General features: G+C 37.1%; 3 protein-coding genes across 4 annotated transcripts; all 3 read left to right on the forward strand.

Annotated features, from left to right (window-relative positions):
* The first annotated feature begins 314 nt into the window (after positions 1–314).
* On the forward strand, positions 315–8405 carry LOC113048782 (pyruvate dehydrogenase E1 component subunit alpha, mitochondrial). The gene is made up of 11 exons (XM_026210629.1): positions 315–486; positions 3409–3477; positions 3951–4124; positions 4337–4463; positions 4592–4683; positions 4765–4857; positions 4993–5148; positions 5227–5298; positions 5446–5513; positions 6566–6674; positions 7131–8405. The coding sequence occupies exons 1-11, from the start codon at positions 430–432 to the stop codon at positions 7293–7295; spliced, it is 1182 nt and encodes a 393-aa protein (XP_026066414.1). The 5' UTR covers positions 315–429; the 3' UTR covers positions 7296–8405.
* A 1190-nt stretch (positions 8406–9595) lies between these two features.
* LOC113048783 (ribosomal protein S6 kinase alpha-3-like) lies at positions 9596–23182 on the forward strand. Of its 2 annotated transcripts, XM_026210631.1 has the most exons (23): positions 9596–9901; positions 11860–11895; positions 14140–14201; positions 14471–14587; positions 14685–14766; positions 14916–14996; positions 15149–15228; positions 15675–15781; positions 16348–16385; positions 16542–16684; positions 16768–16838; positions 16913–17001; positions 17108–17172; positions 18170–18272; positions 18365–18495; positions 18571–18696; positions 18904–18993; positions 19085–19243; positions 19534–19695; positions 19802–19878; positions 19999–20116; positions 20204–20344; positions 22050–23182. In XM_026210631.1, the coding sequence occupies exons 3-23, from the start codon at positions 14148–14150 to the stop codon at positions 22170–22172; spliced, it is 2157 nt and encodes a 718-aa protein (XP_026066416.1). In that variant the 5' UTR covers positions 9596–9901; positions 11860–11895; positions 14140–14147; the 3' UTR covers positions 22173–23182. The 2 variants fall into 2 exon arrangements, with proteins under 2 accessions (XP_026066416.1, XP_026066415.1); XM_026210630.1 differs by lacking the exon at positions 14140–14201 and having other exon boundaries at positions 9597–9901.
* Positions 23183–23658: 476 nt separating this feature from the next.
* Positions 23659–27014, forward strand: LOC113048784 (eukaryotic translation initiation factor 1A, X-chromosomal). The gene is made up of 7 exons (XM_026210632.1): positions 23659–23838; positions 25109–25192; positions 25574–25677; positions 25860–25910; positions 25988–26069; positions 26210–26301; positions 26640–27014. The coding sequence occupies exons 1-7, from the start codon at positions 23823–23825 to the stop codon at positions 26643–26645; spliced, it is 435 nt and encodes a 144-aa protein (XP_026066417.1). The 5' UTR covers positions 23659–23822; the 3' UTR covers positions 26646–27014.
* The last annotated feature ends 968 nt before the right edge of the window (positions 27015–27982 follow it).

A 27982-nucleotide genomic window follows, 5' to 3' on the forward strand; every position in this document is an offset into this window, starting at 1 on the left:
TCTGAAGGTCAGAACCAATGTTGCCAAACCCTTCCCTCAAAAAAATTTAAGTCGAAGTCAAAATTTTTCACAAAAAGATACCAAATATGAAAAAAAGTAGGCTAAATATGGGTGCATTTGGTAAAGATAAAGGAAAGTATATTCTTTTTGTGAATTGAGACTTTTGAGGGTGGTTCTAGAGATTTTATATATCATCAATACTCTGCTGTTGCAGTTGCCACATTCTGTTTGATTCAATGCAAACTGGCTCCGGCTGGCTCTGAGCAAAATGTCAAAGGTGGGCAAAACAAATATAGGCTCGAAATGTCGGTCCAGCCCATCATCCAGACTGTTCTCTGGGGTTACTAAACCTTCTCAGTCACTGGGCTCAGGTTAGTGTGAAAGAAGGACTGTAAGAGATCTGATTCTAGTAGGCTGCGGGTAAATATTATGAGAAAGATGTTACCCATCATTTCTAACATTCTGAGAGGCAGCGCCAGCAGGAACGTAAGTATTTATCCCTTGATTAATAAAGTGTGCTTCTTTGCCTAGCAAATTTATTAATGTTTTGAAGGCTAACCACATCACGTCAACCAATGTAGAATTTTTTTTTTATTGATGTAAGTTGTAAGAGCCAATTTTACGTTTCAATAATTTGTATGGTATTGTTTCTTGGAGTGTTGATTTCAAGCATAAACTGAATATATCATATTTGTATCTTTCTTTCTGAGGTAGTTCTGTTTTTTCCTGTATTTATTTTATATATATTTATATATATATTTCAGTACTGTTTCCTATGTTTTCTGATGTACAGGCTAATTTCTGTTCTGTTTCTTTAATGGTTACGCCCACTTGGGCGGAAGATTGAACTGGGTAGTTGTTCGTGTATAGGAAATAAGGGAGAAACAGTTTTCTTACCGTTTTCGTCTGTCATTAAAAAATAACTCTTGTTTAAACGTTCAAGGTAACAGCAGTTAAAGGTTTAACAGGTGAAACCATAGGAAAGGCTACAGGAGCCATCAGGATTTTGTATAGTTTTGTAATTTTGTGTTTGGATTAAACTTTTTTGATTGCCTTCTCTGACGAGTAAGAAGCTTTTTTCCTGTTCCAGTGAAGTTAACATAGGACTTTGCACCTACATAAGTATAATCAGATATTTTACTGCTTGTATAAACTAATTTAGCTTGGCTAACTAGCTTAAATGCAATGGGAGGGTAACGTCTAAAACTTGTCAGTAAACAAGCTGTCATTGAACTAACGCTAACCTATGACAAAACAATGTAACAAATGAGAAATAATGTGCTTTTCAGAAAACACTTGATTAAAATGGTAGTCTGTTTCTGTAATTCTCTGTAGGAAATAGAAGGTGACCTCTATGAGAGAGACAGTATGTGTCTTGCATCATATTTGCTATTGAGTGGCAAATGTCCAGCTGGATGCAACACTAAATGTCCAGCTGCATGCCATACTTAATGTCAAGCTGGTAGCAACACTAAAGGTGGCCATACACGGTGCGATTCTAAAGGTCGGAACCAGTGTTGCCAATCCCCTCCCTCAAAAATTCTCTAGAACCACCCCCAAAAGTCTAAATTTTTCACAAAAAGTCAACAAATGTGAAAACAAAGTAAATACAGGTAAATTTGGTAAAGATAAAGGAAAGTATATATATATATATATATATATATATATATATATATATATATATATATATATATATATATATATGTATATATACACAGTTTACAAATAAAGAAATGTAAAAAAGAAAAGATTAAGTATAACAAAAAATTCTGAAGTTAAATTAGGAAATGCTTGTAATCTGCAAGCACATTGAATATGATGGAAATGATGCAAAGACACAATGTTGGGAATTTGTCTTATGTCACTAAAGTGCATCCTTGTCCTGCTCAAATACAAGAGATATTATGATTCTCCAAAAACAAAAACTGAATTCATAGAGACTTATTTCAGTCAACACACTCTATTACTACAAAGTGCAAAATACTGATGCTAAGCAGGGCTGAGTCTGGTCAGTACCTGGATGGGAGACCTCCTGGGAAAACTAGGCTGCTGCTGGAAGAGGTATTAGTGAGGTCAGTAGGGGGTGCTCACCATGTGGTCTGTGTGGGTCTTAGCGCCCCAGTGTAGTATAGTGACACTATACCGTCAACAAGACATAGTCCCTCCAGCGCGTCCTAGGTCTTCCCCGGGGCCTCCTCCCGGTGGGACGTGCCTGGAACATCTCCCTGGGAAGGCGTCCAGGAGGCATCCGAAATAGATGCCCGAGACACCTCAGCTGGCTCCTCTCGATGTGGAGGAGCAACGGCTCTACTCTGAGCTCCTCCCGAGTGACCGAGCTTCTCACCCTATCTCTAAGGGAGCGCCCAGCCACCCTACGGAGAAAGCTCATTTCGGCTGTCTGTATCCGGGATCTTGTCCTTTCGGTTATGACCCACAGCTCATAACCATAGGTGAGAGTAGGAACGTAGATTGACCGGTAAATCGAGAGCTTTGCCTTGCTCCTTCGTCACCACGACAGACCGGTACACCGACTGCATTACTGCAGAAGCTGCACTGATCCGTCTGTCAATCTCCCGTTCCATCCTTCCCTCACTCGTGAACAAGACCCCAAGATACCTGAACTCCTCCACTTGAGGCAGGAACTCTCCACCAACCTGAAGTGGGCAATCCACCCTTTTCCGACTGAGAAGGGTGCTGCTGAGAATTTCTGCTGAGAACGCTGAGAATTTTGTGTCAAAATCCCCAAATTGGCAACACTGGTCGTAACTTCGTGAGTCCTCGCACGTCATGATGAGTTCATCCGAAAATCATACGAAGGCAGTAACACACAACACAAATTTCCTACAATTTAAAAAACTCTGACGTAGGCATTACGTTTCGTGACATTCATGAAAATATGGATTCTGAGGATGAAATCGTTTTCTTTGTGGCAGCTATGTCTTGTGACTTCCCAAAAAAGAAACCAAGACAAAGACTCGAGAATGGCTGAAAAGCAGAGAAAATGTTTGAAAATTGTCGGGAGGTGCTCGTAACATTAAGGGGAGAAAAAAACGTTTGCGATCTCGTACGACTGCAAAAACCGCACCGTGTACGCCAACGGTCACTGTCGCATGATCGCCATTGGTATTAGATTGCAGGTTTGTTGATCTAGTTGCTGAGTAAAAATACATTGGTTATGTAGGTCCGATTATTACAAATATATTTAGTTTTACCTGGGCTTACTTCCTGTTTCAAACAGAGTGCTTTGACCGGGGTTGTTGACATTTCAGTTCCTTTTAGATGTGATTGTTTCTACGCGACTGCTTTTTTCTATTATTATCACCTCTTTATTAACAAATCTTTTCTCAAGTTTTTTCTATTTAAATTTTTTAAAATGAATTTTCAGGTTGTTGTTGTTATGTTTCATAGGGGGCAAGATTGGTGGTATCTGCCAGGACGTATGCAGACTTTACCCCTCAGGCCACCTTTGATATCAAAGTGAGTTTATCAGATAAGCAGTTTCTTAATTTATTATGTAATACTTATTTTAGTGCATATACACTACCATTCATAAGCTTGTGTTAGTTCTTTTTCTTTCTTTAAAAAAAAAGAAAAAAAAAAAAAAAAATATATATATATATATATATATATATATATATATATATAAAACGTTTAAATTCATCCCAGCACATCTGCTTTCAACATTGATACTTTGAAGTGTTTTTTGAGCACCAAATCAGTATATTAGAATAATTTCTGAAGGATCATGTGACTGCTGAAAATTCAGCTTTTCCACATTTAAAATATAATAAAATACAAAAGCTATTTTAAATTAATTGTAATAGTACTTGACAATATTAGTGTTTACTGTATTCCTGATCAAATTAATGCAGCCTTAGTGAGCAGCAAGGTGAAAGCTTTAAAACATAAAAACTTAATGCATTTGAAAGCATTTTTTTTTCTTTTGGCAGAAATGTGACATATACAAGCTGGAGGAGGGCCCTCCACTGCAGGCTGTGCTTACAAGAGAGGAGGGGCTTCAGTACTATCGCACGATGCAGACCATTAGACGAATGGAGCTCAAATCTGATATACTCTACAAGCAGAGGGCCATCAGGGGCTTCTGTCACCTTTATGATGGAGAGGTGACACAAACACACAGATATAAACTTTACAAGCGCAAGATTATCTGAGACTTTTTGAGTTCTAAACACACATTTGTGCCACTGTAAAATAGTCACATTGAATATTTTGTATGTTTTGATTCACATGGTTGCGAAAGTCATTTGTAATTGACTCAAATGTTGACACATAGTGAACACAGAAACACTTATAAATGCATTTTGTTCTTTAACAGGAAGCATGTGCAGTTGGTGTTGAGGCTGCTATCAAACGATCAGATCATCTAATCACATCCTATCGTGCCCATGGGTATACTTACACTAGAGGGGGCACCGTTCGTGAGATCATGGCAGAGCTCACTGGTGAGAACATCAAAACATATAGTTTAAAATTCTGATCTCTTATTTTTCTCTATTATTGAATTATTATTTTATTGTTTATATATTTGTTTATTCTATACCTCTTCTATGCATCTCTATTTCTTCATCAGGTCGTAGAGGAGGCATTGCCAAAGGAAAGGGAGGGTCTATGCATATGTACACTAAAAATTTTTATGGAGGAAATGGAATTGTGGGAGCTCAGGTAATTTAATTTAATAGATTAGAGTTCCTTATGAATAGAGTGCAGATATCAGTACTGAATAACTATTCATGTGTATCCCAGGTGCCTCTTGGGGCAGGTGCAGCGTTTGCCTGCAAATACCTGGGCACCAAGGATCTGTGTGTCTGCATCTATGGTGATGGTGCTGCAAATCAGGTAAGTCACTTTCACGCAGATCCAAACAATCATGCTAGTCCTAATGAGTGATTTAAGCTGATAATTCTGCTACTAAATTTGAACAACTTGTGCATTCAGGGAGGTTTCATGCACATTTTTGCACTATTTCTGCAGGGTCAGATCTTTGAAACATATAATATGGCATCTCTGTGGAAGCTGCCCTGCATTTTCATTTGCGAGAATAACAAATATGCCATGGGTACTTCTATAGAGAGAGGGGCATCTAGTACTGACTACTACAAGAGAGGCGAATTCATCCCTGGATTAAGAGTAAGATGCAGGATTTATTTGTGTCTAAAATTACTCTTCATGTCAGAATACTTCATCAGCTGTTCTGTGGCTTTGTAGGTGGATGGCATGGATGTCCTTTGTGTAAGAGAGGCCACCAAATTTGCTGCTGAACACTGCAGATCAGGAAAAGTGAGCTGTGGTTTGAGTGCTGTGATATTGTAGAGATGTATAGATAATTGTTACACTACTTTTAAGATGTTTTCTGTTTGCATATACACTCATGAAATATAAGCACTTATCTAGCAATAATAATACATCTGACATTTACATTCATAGGGTCCTATTTTGATGGAGCTGCTGACCTATCGTTTCCATGGACACAGTATGACAGACCCAGGAGTAAGGTAGGATTTTATATAATCTCAAACAAAGCTCACTGTTGTTTTAATGGAAATGGCACCGTTTTTCCATATTCCACTATGTGCATCCCTCAACTTAGGCGAGTCGATACGTACCTCTCCCGTCTCAGTGCATGCACTCAATCACTGTAGTGTGTGCTAGTGATGCACAGGTCGTCTCATAACCCAGGGACTCCGCGGGTAACACGTGGGTAAAGAAATTGTCACACTATTTGTGGGGCGGGTCATTAAAAACAAAATGTAAAAATCCATGTATGCTGCGTGCAATTCCCTATAACCTGTATTAAATATTTGTAATATCTATTTTCATATTTTATTAGGTTCTTCAATAAGGTATAATAAAAAATGCAGATTTCCTAAGTGGATAAAAATGATAAGTATAATGTATGGCGGAAGAGCACTACAGCACTTTGACCTCAGCACAGTAATATCATCACTCCTAAAAACTCCTCACGTTGGTTGTATTGACGGACGTTAGAGGGAGAGGGGAGTTTTCAGGAATGATAATATTACTGTGCCGAGGTCGAAGTGCTGCAAAGTTCAGGGAAGAACATTGTGGAATATGGAAAAACAGTGGCATTTTCCTTTGAGCGATTAATCCATTACTGATTTGGTAATCAACAAACATTTCTTATTACATGTTTAAAAGAATATTGTTAAATAGTTTGTGGAAAAGATTTATACATTAAGTTGCTCAAGCAAGAAAACGACTATTTTTTACATTATCAAACACATTCTAAATTAAAACTTACCATTGATGGAAACAGTGAGCTCTACTGCCTTTTCTTTTGCATTCAATTCTTTCTTACAAGCAATCCTGTGGTTCATAAATAGCTTTTTTTTCCTGTATATAATCTTTAGTGATGATGCGACACTACTTCGATTGTGCAAGTGACAATTCCTGTTAACTGCAGCGTGCAGCTCACTTGTAGTGCAGACACGATTTGATTTGAAGCCACCATCTACTTGTTGTTTTTCAATTAGTGCTCCTCCCCATATGTGACAATCTTTGGTCTCCTTATCCACTGTTCCCATAGCTATCGCACACGTGAGGAGGTTCATGACATGCGCAGTAAGAGTGACCCCATCACTTTGCTGAAGGATCGCATGGTGAGCAACAACATGGTCAGCGTGGAGGAGCTTAAGGTGAGCCTGCAGAAGCTTACGAGAGTCAGATTGAAGTAGGACACAATCACTAACATAGTGAGTGTTGTTCTTGTGTGTGTCAGTCACATTGATGGTTAGGAGGGATTATTAATAGGAAAGGAAAGGAAAGGCCAAGTATGGTGTCCCATACTTGGAATTTGTGCTCTGCATTTAACCCATCCAAGTGCATACACACACCGTGAACACAAACTCGTTCTGAGATGCCCTGGAAGCAGATGGGGGTTTGGTGCCTTGCTCAAGGGTCTCACCTCAATCACTCTCCTGACCTACAATCCCTGCTGGACCTGAGACTCGAACTCGGTCCTTCGGGTTACACAAGTCCGTCTCTCTTATCTATTAGGCCACGAAAGCCACATAATACCCAAAAATAAGAATTTTTCATGCTGAAAGATGGACATTTCTGCACTTTCACTAAACAGTTGACACCTTTTGCAGGAGATTGATGTGGCGGTAAAGAAGGAGATTGAAGATGCTGCTGAGTTTGCCACCACAGACCCTGAGCCTCCACTGGAGGAACTTTGCAACAACATCTTCTACAATGAACCTCCTATGGAAGTACGTGGCACCAGTCCCTGGATCAAGTTCAAGTCCGTCAGCTAAATTGACTTCTTTATCATCCCAAGTTCCCTCCCCTTCCTACCAGTACACCTTCTCCTGTTGAATGATCACCTCTGATGTGGCTATAAGTTTCATAGTCAGTTATTGGGAAACTGAGCAAAATCTCTCAGGCACACTGAGATAAGTTGCCTCAATTCACATGTTAATATTATCATTGCCTTGTTTTCTTGTTGTCTTCAATTACAACACTGACCCTCAATATAAATTTTAAAATGTAGATTTGTTTTATTTCATCTGATTGTTCATGTTGTGAATGAACATGGTGGTCTTTAACTTGGAATTAATGGGACTTTGTAAATGTCTGCAATGCCTCTATTGCTTATTACCCAATGTCCATGTCATGGCAGAATATTTAGCTCATGTAAATAAATCACAAACACCAAATATTGCTGCTTTGTGTCAACACACACACTTCTCTCACTTTATACATCAGCAGGAGTGTGTTTTTGGTTAAGGTGTCTGAAATTCAACCATTTTGCAGTTCTAATTTGACAAAATATTTAAAGGGGAAAATTTAACATTTCTAAATCTGTGGCAATATTACAAGGGTTCCAAATATTACAGTATTACAATTTAAGTACAAATGTATTTCTGTTGTATTTTAACACTCTTCAACACTCAAGAGTGTTTGAGTGTTAAACATTCACATAAAAAAAAAAGATTTAAAATAAACAGCTGAAAATGTGACTTTAGAATGGAAAAAAATATAATTATTTACCCTCTCACCCTCTTCAGCTTTTATTTAAAACCGGGTTTTTGTTTTACATGTATTTTATTGTGAGAAATTGAATTTGATAAAAACAATTTTATTGGGAATACTCACATTTGGCATTTCCAGTGCATTAATGGTTGTTTTAAAATATTGTTTGTTTAACATCTCTGAGAATCAGGAAAGTAAAAATTTAAATAGGGAAAGTAAAAAATTGTTTGCAATAGTTGTTAGGATGTTGTTGAGATTTTAAAGGGGGCATCAGAATCACAAGGTTAAAACTTAATGCGACATTGACTAGGAGGAGTCACCAAGAGGCCATGTATGTTTCATACATTGTGAATTTTATGCCCTACAACTACAAATAAATGTTTCAAATGCAATATTTGTGAGTAGATGCCTTTTATGTTCTTCTACTATTTGTTAAAGATATAGTTAAATGAAAACTGATACATTCCTTGACCCAATATGAAAATTATATTAGGCACATTAATTTCTAGGCCTGGTAAAAGCATGGTGAAAAACTAGTTTTACATAATCTACTACATGCCATCTCGCATCTTATTTATCATTTATACTTTTTAGCAAGTTAAAGGCCTTTTAGTGTAATTCTAAAAATGTCACCTTCAGATTGTGTTAAATGTGTCTTTTTGCTGTGAATTGTATTTTTTCTTATTCAAGTTTTATATTCTAACATCAAGTACAAAAGTAGCACACAAACAATATACATTTTATCATGTAAGTATCACTATCTGCAAATTACTTATATTCATTCATTTTGGGCCTTTGAATAAAATTGCAGTGTTAACTTCTTCCTCGAGTGAGAGCTGTGTCATACTAGATGTTCTATGTGTGTATCAATTATGACACGAAACATACATGCAAACGTAAAAAAAAAAAAAAAAGTCTTTAGAATTTACAGGGTTAAAAACAGCACACATTGGGGAGCTCTCCCAGCTATTAATACTCAGGAGACCATGACAAAACACTGACAACATGACAAAAAAACTCTTTATTTGTAGAAATATGCTGCTTTTACCTGGTTCATGGTCGCCACACTAAACAAAGCGTAAATTGAATTGATTTGGGGAAATGGGTCACACATAAACCGTGTCTCATCAAAAACAGAGAGTGAGAATGATAAACTGCTGATAGACACTCATCCAGCAGTAGCAGAGGGCTTAGAATAACTCTGATTTGAGGATTGTGGTGTCTGCAGTGGTGTGACTGTGCACTGCATTTATGAAATGTGTCACGTGTGTTTTTCTTATGAAGGGGAAAAGAGATTTAAATTGATTAAGTGACCAAAGTATTTAAAGACAGAATGTTCTACATGAATTAATAGTAGAAAAGGAGCACAAGCGAGGATGCTCAAATCAATGTGAATCACATGCGTTGTTAAAAAACCAGTCGAAATGTTAAAGGCCTGACTGAATAGATATAATCTCTCTTAATAGATTTATAATTCCTTGTTGACTCCATTAAACTACCTGAGCGCCAATGTACAGCGTGTGTATCGGTGGGCGGCCCCAGTGTTCCCTCGCGCACTATGACGCATGATGACGTTTCCTCCAGCCTCGTTCTGACAGACAGGTGACGACGCCATGTTGAGCGAAAACGGAAGTACATTACTACAGCTTTAGATTTTTTTTTCTTGAAGAGCAGCCGGACACCTTAGAAGTAAAAGACAACTAAACTGAAATATTTTGTTTATGCGTCAGTTAGGGACCATCCTCTTTGCGGGACTCTTTTAGTGCAACTTTACAGTGACTGACAGCGTCAAATCACTGATCGCAAGTTACAGATCTGGACTGAGATGCCGCTGGCGCAGTGTGCAGACCCCTGGCAGAAGTTGCCTGTGGGGCATATGGAGAATGAGGTAGGTTATATCACGTTTATTTAATCGAGGAGTGTTGTTAGATTGTGTGCGATCACATCTAATCCGATAACGTTTCTTCGTATGACTGGGAATGCCAGTGTTCAGTCTCGAAGTTTACAGTTTACAAACACTGTATTCAGACAAAAGGTTTGCGTTTTCGAATTTCGCTACTTTTCAAACTCATAACTGTCATACAGAAAAAGTGCGTGATTTATAGTTACGCTATACGTCGTAACTATACGACGTAGCGAAGTATTTAAAGCGTTATGAAGAGTTTATTTGAAATGTTAACTGTTAGTGCCTAACTAATGGTAAGTTACTTGATGAAACTAAAGAATGAGTAAATCTTCGAAGCAAGACTTGACCAGACAAGCCCAGCACGAGAGCGAGAGAATGTGTGTCTGTGTACAATCTAAATTTACCTTTACACTGTAACTTAAAATTGAAGCTTGCTTTTTGTAGCTGCTTGAAGTTTGACTTGAGTAAACATAAGCAGCACAGGGCGGGGAATTGCCTTCTTACAGACTGACTAACAGGCATTTTCTCAAAACACAGTGGGCTCCAAACATACCTAGACAGCATTTTTGCGTGCAAAAATAAACCATAAATGTGCCAAACACAACTTTAGATTACCCCCAAATACTGTCCGTGTAGGTAGACCGTCCATAAGGTTTTGAGTCATGGCTAAAGTCTTACATTAATTATGAAACAGCTGCATTTTTGCTTTCTGGACCTGGACTGTCTGTTGTTCTCTAATCGGAATTCGATCAATTTAGACTTTCATTATTTTCACTGCAGGGTTGTGTGTTTCTGTCAGTGTTCAGATTTAGTCTGTGGATTACATTTAGCTCCCCCACATACACTTTTGATTGTGAAATTATTTGGATGAGATATTAAACATACAATTTCATTAAATGGCTGTACTAATCCTAAATTAAAATACATAGAAGTATGTATATTATCCAAATCAGAATATTAAAATGTTTTCTGAATGATCATGTTACTGTGACAATTTAGGAATTGCTGCTGGAAAATGTTGCTGTTGCCATCACAGGAGTAAATTTACTATTCATGAAAATATATAAAAATGGACAAGTCATTGTAATATTTTACAATATTACTGTACTTTTGATCAAATAAATGCAGCTTTGGTGAGACTTTTAAACAGTATTGTGTGCATACTGTATGGATATTCAGTGTACTGAAAAATGTACAGTGCAAAGTTATATTCAACTTTAGAAGTATATATTTAAATATATAATATGCAAGCAGTAATGTCATGTAAAAACATACAATTTGTTTAGTGTCAGAATCAATCACAATCAAACTATCTAATGGTTTTCAGACAACACTATTGATGATCCATAAACTATTTAGAGTATATATTGTAATGATCATGTATGGCACCAAGCCCTGCTTACTCCAGGGGATGATTATACGCGCTGTTGGCTTTAGGATAAATATGTCATCCAAGTTGCTAAATAGTAACTGTTTTTTTGTCTCTCTTACACTGTCAGGACTCCGTCCTGTTGTACTCTTTCCCTGATGAACTTCCTGTGATCCGGGCTAATCCTGTGGTCTGGAAATAGCCATCCTGCTTTGCTTGCTATGTCCCCTGTTCATGTGTTGACCTATAAATAATCATTTACTTGTAAACAACAATCTTCCCCACTGCTGTTTTACTCCAATGTCAAAATGTGGTCAGATGATTTGATGTTGCACATAGTCATAGCCCTCAAGGAGCCATTATATTTACAAATTACAGTAATAGAGATTTGCAACAGTCATTTATATAAATTCTTTCCCTAATAAATTGAGCTTGTGATTTCCTGTACATCTTTTCTGTTCTTGAAGATCACATAATTTAATTATTTTGGTTATATTTGACACACTATGATCATAGCCCTTGCAAATGCTGTTTTAACATGATGGCAATAACATATTTTCCTGCTTTTTAGGATGACTCCATGGTGGATGATGATGCTCCTGTTCAAGTAAGTTCAAATATATATGCATTTTGGGTGTGTGTCTGCAGATTAGACAGAATATGTCTGTCAAACTGAATATGTCTGTCAAAACTGATTATGTTGATGGATCCAAGTATGCCAATTCAAGTTTATATGGGTTCCTTGTGGTAAGTCAAACAAGCTCTTCGTTCACTGCTTGAGGATAATTTGTTCTCCTGCAATTCCTCTTGTCTTTCAATTGGAAGATGTGTCTCCTATATAAGCAAGTCGGCTTTTAACATCACATTTCCTGTCTCGGAGTACAGCCTGGTTTTATTGGTTTCCTGTTGGATGAGTGACATGGCAAGTGGCCAGCAGGAGAAGAGGATGTTCGGCATTCACTTCAAGCAAAGCTTCATTTTCCTACAGCCCAGCAGAAATGTTCTTCTGAAAGCTGTCAGATCAATTGATAGGGCTGTTTGTGAACCAGAGAAGTAGGTTCACTCACTATATATAAGGGGTTGAACGACTAGTGATTTTTAAAAAAGATTTCTGCTCATTTTAAATCAGATACAGATAAAGTAACACAGTAGAGATTACATTCATATGAACACATTAGTGAGAGCGATTGCGTGTGTGAATTAATTCTACCTGGCAGCATCTCTCTATTAGTGAAGCTGTGGGTTTAGTTATTAAGAAATAAATTATAGGACTTTTCAGTTTCTAAGCTATTTTGAGAAATCACAGAACAACTTTGACAGTACTTTACCTGTGCGCCAGCGATCTGCACATGACGTACGAGCTGCTGTAGCCTATGTGTGTGCGTTACAGTGCAGCAGCGCATTAGATTAGAACAGGAACCTTTAACTAACATTTACAATAAGCTGTTTATAATGTGCGTTCTCCTGTTAAATTTCGAGCATCCAGTAATATAATCACACAAGCATGTGGAGTGCTTTCATAGTATTTATGTATTTGTTATTTTAACTGTTTGCAAATGGAGCGTAAATGTGGAAGTCCTTCAAACATTTATCCTGTTGCACCCTCTATAGGACCGCGACTAGTCGACGTCAAGCTTAAAGTGTCATGGCAGACCATTGAAGTCGATCTTGAAAATCGTTAAGTCGGTGCAACCCCATATATATATATATATATATATATATATATATGTATATATATATATATATATATATACAAACACACTGCCGTTTAAAAATATTGGGTTGGTAAGATTTATTTTTTCACCCAGACTGCATTAATTAGGTTAGAAATGAAATATATTAATATATATATTAAAAAGGTGTTTTTTTTTTTACAAACTTACCTAATTACCCCAGGCTTTTGGACATTAGTGTATATTTAGGCTTGTCCTGTTCTATGTGTATTTGGGAAGGACGGTTATTGAGATTCAATATCTTTTTGACAAAGAGTGTGCAACACCCACGCTCACTTCCTTTTCCTGTTGTGAGATGTCCCTCAGACGTCATCCTTGGTCACGCTTCAGTTAAAATCTGGTCTGCCAGCACCCTCTCAAGCTCCTCTTTCTCATGCCAGGCCCCCTCAATCATGTCACCAGCTTTCAAATGTCTAGAATTTCAATTCAGTTTTAGATTCATTTGCATTATTTAAGTTAATTATTACCCAAACCCTTTGTTGTGGATGTAAAATTGTCTATTTCAAAATGGAAATGCTTCTAACTATTCTGCCAGCTCGAAATGCTAGTGAAAGCAGGTCAGGAGAGAAGCTTTTTGTTTAAAATATTTACTCTCAATTTGTTATTGTGCACTGATACACACGTTTCTGACTTGTTGAAACACTTTTTTTGTCACACTTAATCTTTGTGCCATATTTTACCTCTGTGATGGATATCACCATCTGTGGTCTTTTTCCACCATCGATAGAATATCTCCATCCACGATTAAGAGTTATTCATATTGGCAGACTGGTGTGTGCAGTCTATTGATAGAACTCTGTGTCTAGGACTAGATTATTAACAAGTCTCACCCTGTTTCTCGTCTCGAGTGTATGTTAAGAGAGAGAGTGTGAAAGAAGGGAAGAAGATGATAAATGATATGAAGCTGAGTGTAGCACTTTTAGCTCTATATAATGCGTTTTATCATTAAGTTAAGTATGAACTTCATTAAGTTTTTGGATTAAGTATTTTAGTATCTAGAGTTCATCTTCTGGTCAGTTGTAAGTGTTCAGTCATTGATTAATTCAGTTAGTCAGATGGGCCTGGTTTATAATGTCTGCTTCTTTTATTTGGTGTTTATTCTCTCTCTCCTCCTACAGACTTTGGCATGCTGCTCCTCTGCAGAGACAACAGCTATCCAGGCTTCTCTTTAACATCCTCTGTGTGTGTGTGTGTGTGTGTGTGTGTGCTTGCTTGACTCTCAGACCTTTTTTGAGCATGAGTTTGTGTTGATGAGTGTGTTGAAGTGATTGTGTGTTATTTGACAATTGTTTTTTAGCATTAATGTTTTTTTTTAAAGTTACACGGCTGTGATAGCCATTTTTAAAAGAACAGAAGAAGATAAATGTTCTGTGATTGCTGGTTTGATGTTGTATTGCATGTTTTGTTGTTGACGCAAGCTTTCTCAAACTTCATATGTCTCCTTCATAGGATGAGGGCTTGGTGAAGGAAATCAGCATCACTCACCACGTCAAGGAGGGCTCGGAAAAAGCGGACACAAGACAGTTTGAACTCTGCAAGGTGCTGGGCCAGGGATCTTTTGGCAAGGTGAACTGCTCACATATCAGTTTTTTATTATTGTGTTTAAATTTAAAAAAGCATCATTATGTTGGTTTTCATTTAATAATGGCACTTGCTTCTGCAGGTGTTCCTTGTCAAGAAGATAACTGGACCTGATGCAGGACAGCTCTATGCTATGAAAGTACTGAAGAAAGCTACATTGAAAGGTGTGTGTTTTGTATATTTATTTATGCGTTGACAACTTCTTTAAAAGCATTTGGTGTTAGTGCATTATTATTGAAGTTGTACAAACTGAAAAAGGAAGTTTTTATAATGGCGATTCATAATGTTTTGGTTTGGGTGTGTGTGGTTTCAGTACGAGATCGAATGCGTACAAAGATGGAGAGAGACATACTAGTTGAGGTCAACCATCCTTTTATTGTTAAACTGCACTATGGTGAGTTATTGACATCCCATCACCAGTTTCCTACGCTTCATGGTTGTGTGTTTCTGTTGAACTTTAATTCAACTTGCAGTACAACTTCTTATTACTAATTATACTTTAATGCACGCTTTAAAACTCTTGAATCTTTACTTTTGATTCCTCAGCATTTCAGACAGAAGGCAAACTCTATCTGATTCTGGACTTTCTCAGAGGAGGAGATCTCTTCACTCGCCTGTCTAAAGAGGTGAATTATGTGTCTAGGAACAGAAAAATCTAACATGTTTTTTATTCATGAAGTCTCTTATTCTCACCAAGTCTGCATTTATTTAATCAAAAATACAGTAAAATCAGTAATATTGTGGAATAGCATTATTAAAAAAAAAAAACATTTTATAAGCTAATATATTAAAAAATGTTATGTATTCCTATGATGGCAAAGCTGAATTTTCAGCATCATTACTCCAGTCTTTTACCAATAGAATGTTTATAAGAAAAGCAGTTTTTGTAAAAATGTAAGAATCTTTACTGTCACCTTCTTGCTAAATACAAATTCATTGCCAAAAAAAAAAAAAATTGTACTGTCTTTAAATGTTTGAATGATGATGTACTTGTAAATCTCGTTTAAATATGAATCAACCAGTTTAAAATGTAATAATAGATGAAATTCTGCTAATTCATGTCTCTATGCAGGTGATGTTTACAGAGGAGGATGTTAAGTTCTACCTTGCAGAGCTGGCTTTGGCTTTGGACCATTTACATGGACTGGGAATCATCTACAGAGATCTCAAACCAGAAAAGTATGCTTCTCACCCACGTATTAAGTAAAGTGTGAGGTGTCTCTGCTCAAAGTGCAACTTTATATACTTTATATACTATAAATATTTTAATAATTCTAATCAATATATACTTATATTATATCCACATACCGTATTTCGGACTATAAGTCGCACCTGAGTATAAGTGGCATCAGTCTAAAAATACGTCATGATGAGGAAAAAACATATATAAGTCGCATTTATTTAGAACCCAGAACCAAGAGAAAACATTACTGTCTACCGCCGCGAGAGGGCGCTCTATGTCTTCAGTGTAGACTACAGGAGCACTGAGCCGCATAGAGCCCTCTGCCCTCTGGCGGCTGTAGACGGTAATGTTTTCTATTGGTTCATTTCTCTCGGTTCATGTCAAATTAATTTTGATATATAAGTTGCTCCTGACTATAAGTCGCAAGACCCGCCAAACTATGAAAAAAAGTGTGACTTCTAGTCCGGAAAATACGGTATTAGGATGTTGCTAATAATCACACTTTGACTAACTCAATGCATTGTACATTTGCATAAGAGAACTAAATTTGGATCTCTTTCAGTATTCTTTTGGATAATGATGGACACATCAAACTTACAGGTATGTGTGTTTTATCACTAATAAGGATTACTCGGTATACAGTATAACAATCTTGAATAAGTTCATTATAGCTTCAGATTTGTCTTTTTGGGCATTTTGTGATTATCTCACAATGATAAGTCTTAGTGCAAGTAAGATTTGTTGTGTGTTTCTTAGACTTTGGGTTGAGTAAAGAGTCCATTGACCATGAGAACAAGGCATATTCATTCTGTGGTACGGTGGAATATATGGCTCCAGAGGTGGTCAACCGCAGAGGTCACACTCACAGTGCTGATTGGTGGTCCTACGGTGTGCTAATGGTAAGTGGGTTAATATTGTATTTAAATATTACAACATAATTTTTCTGTCACAGTGAAGCATTGTTGATGTATTTCTACCTCAGTTTGAAATGCTGACCGGAACGCTTCCATTCCAAGGGAAAGACCGAAAGGAGACCATGACAATGATCTTAAAGTAAGTCTTATTTATTTAAAACGCTGATCTTTATGACGGAGTCTTTGTACTGACGTTGGTTTCTTTGACTCCAGGGCCAAGCTGGGTATGCCTCAGTTTCTTAGCCCAGGGGCCCAGTCCCTGCTCCGCAATCTGTTCAAGAGGAATGCTGGCAACCGCTTAGGTGAGGAAAGCTCATTTTATACTAGTTTTCCAAGAACAGGTTGTACATGCTGAGTAAATTTGGTATATTTCAGTCTGTTCATTGATTGTTGGGGTTGGAATTTTAGGAGCCGGGCCTGATGGAGTAGAAGAGATCAAAAGACATTCGTTCTTCAGCACAATTGACTGGAATGTAAGTTTATAAATTATTATTATTATTTTTTTTTTTATAATGGGCCTTTATGAAAAGTCAGGAGCATACTTTGGTTGAAGTTCCTCAATAATTCTGTAAAACAACTAGGATTGGGCCAATAAACAATGCCATCGTCCATTGCCGATGGCTGATAGACATCACGATGTTGAGCCGGCACATTCATGCTTTGGGCAGATCATCCCCAAACCCCCCCCCCCCCCCCCCCATCCTGAAAATGTCATCGTCCATTGCAATGTTCAACTGTACGCATCATATGATTCCAATTTTGTAGACCTTGCCCAACCATTAAAAAACCCCTTTTACGTTATTAAAAACAGCTCTGTTCACAGTGACCTATTCATCCAACTACAAAACACCTGCTTTGTTTGTCACACTTGCTTTCATTACAGCTGCTCAGATATGGAGAAATTTACAGACAGCGTACTACTGGTGAGGGCAAAAATATGATAATACAGCACAATCCGTCGGCAGAGATGTCCTACTGCTCAGAAAAAAACAAAACCGCTTGATAATTGAGACTGTTCAGTTTTTTGGGGGGATTTAAAAAATGGTTTCTTATCATTGTAGGGTGGCTGTGTCTGCACGCTGCAAACACCATGTAAAAGTTACTTTTGTATACCATGAGCTCTGTATTATTTGTTAGATTTTAGCCATAATTTGATTTCTAATCGTCTATGTGCATTTCCTCTGTTTTAACTTTTATATTACCTTTCTGCCATCAACTGTTCACAAATGAACCTTTAAAGCATTATTATTTAATAAGATTAAAATTAATATCCATTTTTCACTACTCATAATTATGCTTAAATTCACTTGTACAATTTAAAACGTATTTTTGATTTATTTACACAAAATAGTATAAAATTTCAATACTATTTCATTTTATTTCATTTTAACATCAGGGCACTGTTTTTTTATGCATTTAGTTTATAAAAATTATATATTTTAAATTTAAACGAGTTGTATTCCTCTTTAGAAATTATACAGAAAGGAAGTGATTCCTCCCTTTAAACCAGTCAACCAGAGGCCAGACGATACGATTTACTTTGACTTGGAGTTCACTGCCAAAACCCCAAGAGGTGTGTGCGCGATGCATATTTATTACGTTTTATTAATATATTGCAGTACCAACAATCTACTGTTAATCAATTTAATTTTTCATTTGTCCCAGACTCTCCTGGTGTCCCTCCAAGTGCCAATGCCCATCAGCTCTTCAGAGGGTTTAGCTTTGTTGCTCCTGGAGTAGAAGAGGAGAGCCAGCTGCCCATTCAGAGCAACCTCAACATGAGCGGCATACTGCAGGTATCCTTGTGTTACTCACACACTTCACTCACATCTGCAACATGGGAATAAAGTGTATGCACGTATGTTATACAGCAACCGCACCGGAGCACGCTTCAGTTCACCGATGTATATGATGTTAAAGAAGACATTGGTGTGGGCTCTTACTCCATCTGCAAGCGCTGCGTGCACAAGAGCACAAGCATGGACTATGCAGTCAAGGTAAATATATCCGTTTTGTTACTGATGTCTTCATGGTTCTTCTAAATCTTATAAAGTGATGTGTTGGCAGTTCTGATTGCTTTGTCAGATGGAAAAGAGGTTTTTCCATGTGTATTTATCACAAACGTTCATAAGGGTTGGTATGATTTTAGAAGACGGTTCTTATGCTCACCAAGGCTGCATTTGGTTTTAATGGTTGGATTGCAGATTATCAGTAAGGAGAGGAGAGATCCAACAGAGGAGGTTGAGATTCTGCTGCGTTATGGACAACATCCCAACATCATCACACTGAAAGATGTGAGTGATTGTTTCAGTGCCTGTGGGACACTTATAACTGGAAAGTCTCAGGTTTTGTCTCCTGTTATTCGGATTCTTTGTGGGTTTATAGGTATTCGATGATGGGCGGTCGGTGTACCTGGTCACAGAGCTGATGAAAGGTGGAGAACTACTCGATAAAATCCTCCGACAAAAGTTTTTTTCGGAGAGAGAGGCCAGTGCTGTCCTGCACACTATTGCAAAGACTGTTGAATATCTGCATACCCAAGGGGTAAGAGCATTCTCGCACACACACCAAACATTACGGAATAAGAATTAATTTAGTCAGGATAATTAAGTTCACTGTTACACCATTAAAATATCTTATTTGGTGTGCCTTCGATCAATTATTATTATTATTTTTAATAAATACATGTTTTAGATGTATATATTTATTATGATTTGTTATGGTTCATAGATATGCACTTTGGTTGTTTAATTAATATATATATATATTTAAATATTTCAGGTTTATACTGCATATTTGTTATCAAGGTCAATAGATTGTCACTTTGGTTACAGGTAGTACACAGAGACCTAAAGCCCAGTAATATCCTGTATGTGGACGAATCTGGCAACCCAGAATCCATCAGGATCTGTGATTTTGGTTTTGCCAAACAACTCCGAGCAGAAAATGGACTGCTGATGACACCATGCTACACTGCAAACTTTGTCGCTCCAGAGGTACCTTTTGATTTTTTGTAGTTTAGAGGCTAAATATATCTATACAATGTTTGTAAGTTATTTTCAATAATCTGTTATTATATTTGTGCTTGTATTATCCCCTCAGGTCCTGAAGAAGCAAGGCTATGATGCAGCCTGTGATATCTGGAGTCTTGGAGTTCTCCTTTATACCATGCTTACAGGGTACATTAAAATAGCATACATTTTCTGCTTGCATTTTTTCTGTTGCATATAGATCCTGATTTAGTTAAAAAACAATATTCATATCAGTTTAAAAACTCACTGCTCTTATCCATCCTTCAGGTTCACTCCGTTTGCTAATGGCCCGGAAGATACACCGGAAGAAATTCTGGCTCGGGTCGGCAGTGGGAAATTCTCCCTTTCTGGAGGATATTGGAATTCTGTATCATTCGAGGCTAAGGTTGAAGGCCCTCCTTTTGTTTATGAGACTTCCTTAGCCTCATGTATATGTTTTTGATGTATAGTCTTTAAACCTCTTTGGTGACAGGATCTGGTATCAAAGATGCTTCACGTTGATCCTCACAAGAGATTGACTGCTGCTCAAGTTCTTCGTCACCCATGGATAGTCAACAAGGACAAGCTACCAAAATACCAACTTAACCGCCAGGATGCACCTCATCTAGTGAAGGTTTGCTGTGCGATAAGAGTTTAAAATATGAAGCTAGCAAATTGAATCATGGTTTCCTTGTAACCCTGACAGTCCAGAATTATCATTATAATTAGGGCTGGGCAAATTTCAACGCGTTATCGCATTAACACATAAATTGATAAATGCCAATAATTATTTTAAAGTGCATGAAACCAGTTTTTATTATTATTTTGAAAGTCTATTGCTCCCTGGCTCTGGATACACATACAGACAAACCATGGGTCACAGGAGGGGTAGGATGTTGTTTAGTACTGGCTTGGGATGAGTGTCATCATGCGTCTCAACCAATGAGGGCATTTGGGGTGGGCCTAAGACTACAGCAATGCTCACATGAACACTACGATCAAATTATTTAGGCTAAGCATCAACATTCACAAACCACTGTTCACTGTTAATTTTTAAAAGAAAAGCAAGCATGGTCTGCTGCGTGCATGCTATGGCTCCCTTTATTATCACTAAAGCCCCTTTCACACTGCACGTCGGACCGGGAACATTGCCGGGTCGCCTTCTGTGTGAAAGCAACCACGTCCCGGGATTGATTCCGGTATTGAACCCGGGTTGGTGAAGCGCTGTGTGAACAAAAGCCAGATCTAATGCCGTGTCGAAGTGATGACGTGTGTTATCGCGTGACTCTTTTACCGGCTGTTTGTGACAAAAAAATATGTGCAAACTGTGATGAAGCAGAGATTAGTTAGTTCCTCACTTTCCACGCTGACGCCGAGATCGTTCGCTTGCTTCAGTGAAAGTGTAACTTGCCTAACGTTTTCGACTCGTACATTACACGTCACGCCCTGATGTCACGTGTCGTTACGGGATCTTTACGGGTTGTGTGTGAAAGCATGCACATATCCCAGGTAATCACTGGCAGTGTGAAAGTGCAAAATCTAGCGAACCGGGAACAACTGCTGGAACACTTTACCCCATGTATTTGCCGGAATGGCAGTGTGAAAGGGGCTTAAGAAGCTGACATCTCAGTTCATCATGATCTCATATTTCTTTTATAACACAATGAATATATGCACAATGAGTCTTCCACAATGTATACACTTCGTGTGTTGAGAGGGGATTCGTAAGCACGCAGTTTTCAGCACTGTGCAAGAACTGTTGAGCAGTGAGTGGATTCTGTAAACCTTTGATTGGACAATGCGTTCCTGAAATCAACAGATCTGTGACTGTCCACATTGCTCAATGCGGCAAACACTTGTTACTCTGTTGCACAGCGTTGCGTCCTGTGATCGCGCAGGTCTCTACTCAGAAGGTGCCTCTTATAATGTTATGATCGAGGCTCTGGACTCTGAGCATAACTTTTTTTCTATAACAACAACTAGACAACAACTAGACAATGTTAATATTTTGAGATTTACAATAAATAATTTAACTGCTACTATGTAAAGGGAATACTTCTGTAAAAAACAAAACAAAACAAAAAACACCTTATTTGTTATAAAAAAAAGTTTTGCAAACTAATGTTATTGCAATTTTGTTCATGTGGCAGTACTTTTAAAATAATATTGCACAATACACTACTTTTGAATTCATCATTGATTTTTGCACACAACAGTGCGATTGCAGAAAACCACGCGATAAGTCGGGATTACAATTTTTAATCATTGCCCAGCACTAATTGTAATACTTAATTCTTCTGTTAGATTCTGTGTTCTTATTATTTTCTCTTTTATCTCAGGGAGCAATGGCAGCCACCTATTCAGCCCTGAACAGAAATGTTTCTCCCGTACTGGAGCCGGTGGGATGTTCCACACTCGCTCAGCGTCGTGGTATCAAAAAGCTGACCTCTACCGCCCTGTGAACATTTGGATTTAAACTACAAATGGCACATAAATATGTGAGCTGTATGGTGGTTCTACTGTCGTCATGGAATGACAGCCCAAACCAAAAAAAACAAACATTTTTTTAGTTCTTGTCATTCATCATCGATGCATCATCATCATGTAGAAAAATGATAAAAAGCTCTTGGGAGAATATTAAATTCATATACAATTGTTTTATGGGGAAACTATAGAAATATACTTCATATGGGATTATATATGGATATGAAAATATTTCTGTGTGGAGATAATGTATGATGTTAAGAGAGTTTGTTTTCTGTATTGTGGTGGCGGTGATATCATGTCTAGCAATTGCATGGAGCCGTATTATTGCTAGTATTATCTGACCATAGCTGTGCCCACCCTCTTCAAGACAGACCTCACGTGCTGAAATGGCTTACTCAGGCTTTTCCTTTTGAAAGAAAGAGCTGTCAATCAGTAATGCCACTACATGCAAATTCAGGTGGTGTTTCAACATGGTGCAGTGTTGAAACCATTTGTGAAATCAAAGAGAACTATGCAAGTAAACTTACAATCCTCGTTGTATGTCCCTAGAAATGTAGTATGTCACAAACCAAGTATTTTGTGTTGATATAGTGTTTTAATTGGGCAAAGTGGTCCAAAAACCCTTTGTCATGCACATGTGTCTTAAAGGGCATTTGATTTGCAAAAAAGGCAATCCAAACAGTGACCTCATTCTTTAAATATTCTTCCTCTCCACAGACCAATAGCCTTCATATAAGAACGACTCAACAGAACTTCTATGAGAACAGTTGTATGCTGTATCTTTTATAATGGATATGGTAACATTATATAGGAGCTGATGGTAGATGGATATATGAGGGCATATTTTTTTTTATTTTTTTTTACTGGGAGTGACCGATATACTGCTGTCTTACTCTTAAGTGATTCCTCACACTCCTTTTTTGTATTTCTTGATGTTCATTCACTTCATGAAATTAAAGGGAAGTTTTCAGGCTATATTAACCAAGATTGTTTCAATTTTATCAATCATAATTTCAAAGACTATTGAGAATGTATTATTTTTATACCTCGCAATGAACAGTTTTTTATGTTAATGGATATGTATGTCTGCATGTGAGGCTACATGTTTGGTGAGACTCTGGCAACAGACGACGTCTTCATGTTCTTGAATTAATTTACATGAATTAGGTCAACTCAACTTCTTTTTTTATTGTTGCTGCTGTATTTTAATAATAACAGTGCAAGTGAGAAATATGTCCTAGTGGTCACTTCTGCCCACACGGTTGTGCTTGAGAGAGCAGATATTTACCCTGGTATTAAAAACAATCTGATTAAGTTTAAATAAAATAAATCTTGCAATTCAATTTTATGTTTTTCTCCAAATTACTCGGCAGCACTGAAATCTTTAAAATGTATTTACGCGCTTTGTATTTCCCGCCCATTTAAATTGTATTTGAGAGTATAAATAAAGTTTTTATGTAAAATCGTGTTTTGCGCAGGCGTGGATTGCTTAAGCGGAAGTCATCAGAAAAAAAAGGGAGAGGGAAGTTATTTGACATCGTTTTCTTGAAATTTTACAATTCTTTATTCACATACTTTCTTGTACGACATCACCGAACAAAGACAGCTGTATTTATAATCCGAGAATGCCAAAGAATAAAGGTAAGGGAAATATAACTCTCTTTATTGTTCAAGCAGTTGTTAGCGGAGCTGAATTAAATCAGCCGGCCTGTGCGCGTGCAATGCGGCGGCAACGTGCCCAGCGGCGGCGCCCCTCTGAAAGCACGAGTTCTCAAAGCCGCTAGTTGAGCTGGAGTGTGTTTTTACGATGCTGAAACTGATGTGTATAACCAGACAGTTTGTCCACTATAAATTTACCTTATCTGTGATGTATCATTACAACTGCGACAACTCCTTTTTGTTTGTTATTTTTGTATAATTCAGTTAACTGGTTCGTTTAAAACAAGTTATTTTATCTTGCATGACGGTCAAAGTTATGGGAACCAGGTTGAAGTCTGACATAAAGTAAAAGTGAGAATTAGTTTTTGTTTGAAAAAAAAAAAAACTATCTATCTATCTATCTATCTATCTATCTATCTATCTATCTCTCTCTCTCTCTCTCTCTCTATATATATATATATATATATATATAATTTTTGTTTGTTTATTGTCAAAATCTAAAATTGGCACTCTATGTCCCCTGATAATAATATAATGGTAAAGAAATGGTTAGAAATATTGATTATTAATGCTTAACTTTATGTAAAAAGCTCTAGTTTTGTTGTTCTTGTTGTGGTGCAAAACATAAAGCAGTGCAATTAAATGATTGAGAGATGTACAAATAAAAGTTTCATAGCACAACCTTTGGCTTTGGAAAGGTGCTATAAAAGAAAGAAAACAAATATTATTATTTTCATTATTCTTCAAAAACCTGTTGTTTCAAATTTGATAAATATAAAAAAGATAAAAGAATACTTCATAACGTAAACCTTAGTTGCTTTCCTATAAATGTTCATCTGTAATTATTGCTAACGATATAAAAGTGATGTATATTTTAAGATTATGTATGTTAAAGATACATGCTAGGAATACACTAAAAGGAATTATACTAACTTACTAAAAGTATAAACTATCAATCAGTGGGCAAAATTAATGTCGTTCTTTTATCAGATGTGATGTAGCATGCTGTATAGGCTTAATGTGAATATTCTGAGCAAAAATAAATGCCTTTCAGCCCTATTACTACATATACAGTGTGTCACGTGTATGTAAATAGATGTACAAGTGTCTGTTGTGTTTTAATTGAATCCAATATTGTAGCTTTTGGAAAAGGTGATATCCAGGATGAGAGAGGGAACTGAAATATAAGGGAAGTTATAATATCTGCTTATTACATACAAGATAATTCAAAGTGTTCGTTTCATCTCTATAGGTAAAGGAGGTAAAAATCGGCGGCGTGGTAAGAATGAGAACGAATCCGAGAAGAGAGAGCTGGTTTTCAAGGAGGACGGCCAGGGTAAGGAAACGTCAACAATGTGGGATAGAATTCAGATCCGCCAGTAATATAGACCTGTGTATATATGCAAATATATCAAGTTTCAGCTTTACTTAAAGGCTAGGTTCAGTAAGCGTGTATCATATTTGATAAATGTTAACATTTAAAATAAATAATTGTAAGTCATTTCTGAAGGATTATGTGGCACTGAAGACTGGAGCAATGACGCTGAATTTAAATGTTAAAATATATAAAAATATATATGTTGTATTTTTGTTTGGTTCTTCCAGAAACATTAAATCCTATTGACGCCAAATGTTTGATCTATTGTGTGTGTGTGTGCGCACGCGCGTGCAAAGAAACCAGTTCAGTTATCCAAGAATTATCCTTGTCTTGTGCCAGAATATGGTCAGGTGATAAAGATGCTGGGAAATGGAAGGCTTGAGGCTATGTGCTTTGATGGGGTCAAGCGACTCTGCCACATTCGTGGAAAGCTCCGGAAAAAGGTACAATAATGTTAATGATCTGTAAGTTTATATATCTGAATGGCTGTATAGATAATTTGATGTAATTTTTACTCATTTTACTTCTCTTATTTCTGCTTACCTAGAGGAAATCCTAAAAAGGACACAACTTTTTTTTTTTTTTTCTTGCCTAAGTATTAAACGTACTATCATATCTCCTTTAGGTTTGGATCAACGCATCTGACATAATCCTTGTTGGCCTTAGAGATTACCAGGTAGGCTTTGCAATTTGTCATTTGATGTTTTATTATGAAATGAAAAGTTTTTGAATTCTTGAATGTGTGTTTCACAGGATACCAAAGCAGATGTCATTTTAAAGTACAATGCAGATGAGGCCCGCAGTCTTAAAGCCTATGGAGAGCTTCCAGAACATGGTGAGTCTCAAACTCTGTTTACTGGAAATGTAATATGGAAATGTCATTGTACTAAAACAAAACGCCCACAACTGTAAGTGTCAGATGATGTAGATGCATGCAACTGAAGACTCTTGGCTAATCATCTTTTGTTCCTGCAGCTAAAATCAATGAAACCGACACGTTTGGACCTGGAGATGATGATGAGATTCAGTTTGATGATATTGGGAGTGACGATGAGGACATTGATGACGTACGTGTTTGATTTGTTTTTATCATGACACTTTTTCTTCCTTTTTTTTTTTTAATAAGTGACAAATGTCGAAGTTCTTTAAGAGAGAAGAGTCTTTAACAACATTAAGAAACTGAGGAGAACTGAAAAAGTCTTATTGACCCCAAACCTTTGAATGGTAGATAGAGATGTTATGCATAATTGATCAAACAACCATAAGCAATAACTGTTTCTGACTGCACTGGTCTTTCAAGCGTCTCTTTTAAGGTTCGAACTAAATACTTGCATACTAACATACAGCATACTTCAGTGTTTGGAAAAACCTGTACATTTGTGTTTGTTTCTGCTCTCTCTCACAGATCTGAGTTACGACTGCTGGTGGGTTATATTGTTTACACTGGGAGGAGAGAAAAGTTTCTTGCTGGGTAAAAATTGCAGCTTGGGCATAACTGATGCCCCATATCCTACTGCAGCCTCCCTCAGAGAAACACTCGGAGGCTTACTGCTCATCTCTATCTGTTTCTCTCTCTCCGCTGCGTAATCTCACTACAGGTCTTCTCCGAGCATTCTGACTGTCACAACAATCACACCCTTTCTCATTCAATGACAGCCACACAACACAGACTGCATAGTTTTGTTATGATTTTAAAGTATTTATATTGTATTCCACTGTATGTAGTGGAATTAAAAATACAAAGAAATCCAGAATTTACAATAAAAACTCAAGCCTTTTATTTGTTTGGACTGAATCTTATTTCTTGTTATAGTTGCTTTCTTTTATATGATATTTTCTCCATTTACTCTGTCTTCATGGCATTTGCGTGCATTTCTGCTGTGCCTGGAAAAAAATAATCATAATTTGTCCCCTTCAGTTTGTATGGAATGGAAGTAGCAGTGACCTATTTTGTCCACTAGAAGTTACTGAAACTACTATTTTCTAATAATGACTTGATTACAAATCATACAGTTAAAACCGTAGGTAAACATTTCTGTCCTTAAAGGGTTTACATTTTGTACATAAAATGGCAATAGCCTTGATAAGTATTAGAGTTTTTCAGGTTCTGTGTAGTATTATTATTTTTTTTTTATAAGACCTTAGTTTGGTCATGCATTAGTAAGTTTGGATGTTGTCTGGAGTCGATCTTGTCTACTGTTGTACTCTGTCTGAGCGCGTGGTTTTATAAGAGAAGTACTGACCCACTTCATCTAGACCCGTTACTGCCAGTCCTGCTGCCCTCTGGCTGTATTGGACTGCCACGTTTCATCCATATCACATGGCCTCCACAGAGGAGACCTAGCATTAACCTCAAACGTTGCTGTTAGATATATGTGATGCAGTGTTGGTTCTTTTGATTGCTACTAAATGTTTCTTTTGACCCCTTTTTGAGCAAATTTGAAGTGTAAATGAGAATTTTCACACTTAAAATAGTTCATTCTGAAAAATAATTAACTGTGTTTTACACTGTTCATCAAGAATACACATTACAATTAAAATCCCCTAATATCATCGTTTTTATTTGTGTATTTATGAGGTTGGTGGGATTGAATGGACAAGTATAGCTAATGAGTGCATACTTCCTGCTTGTCCATTTGGAATAAAGTGTGAAAAATGTCTCCACACCCACACTATTAATACATGGGCCTACATACACAAGAATAGTAGTAACTGGTTACATATAATCTGAATTGGCCTATGTAATCA

This window comes from Carassius auratus, chromosome 30 (assembly GCF_003368295.1).
Source record: "Carassius auratus strain Wakin chromosome 30, ASM336829v1, whole genome shotgun sequence".
In the NCBI taxonomy this organism is placed as follows: domain Eukaryota; kingdom Metazoa; phylum Chordata; class Actinopteri; order Cypriniformes; family Cyprinidae; genus Carassius; species Carassius auratus.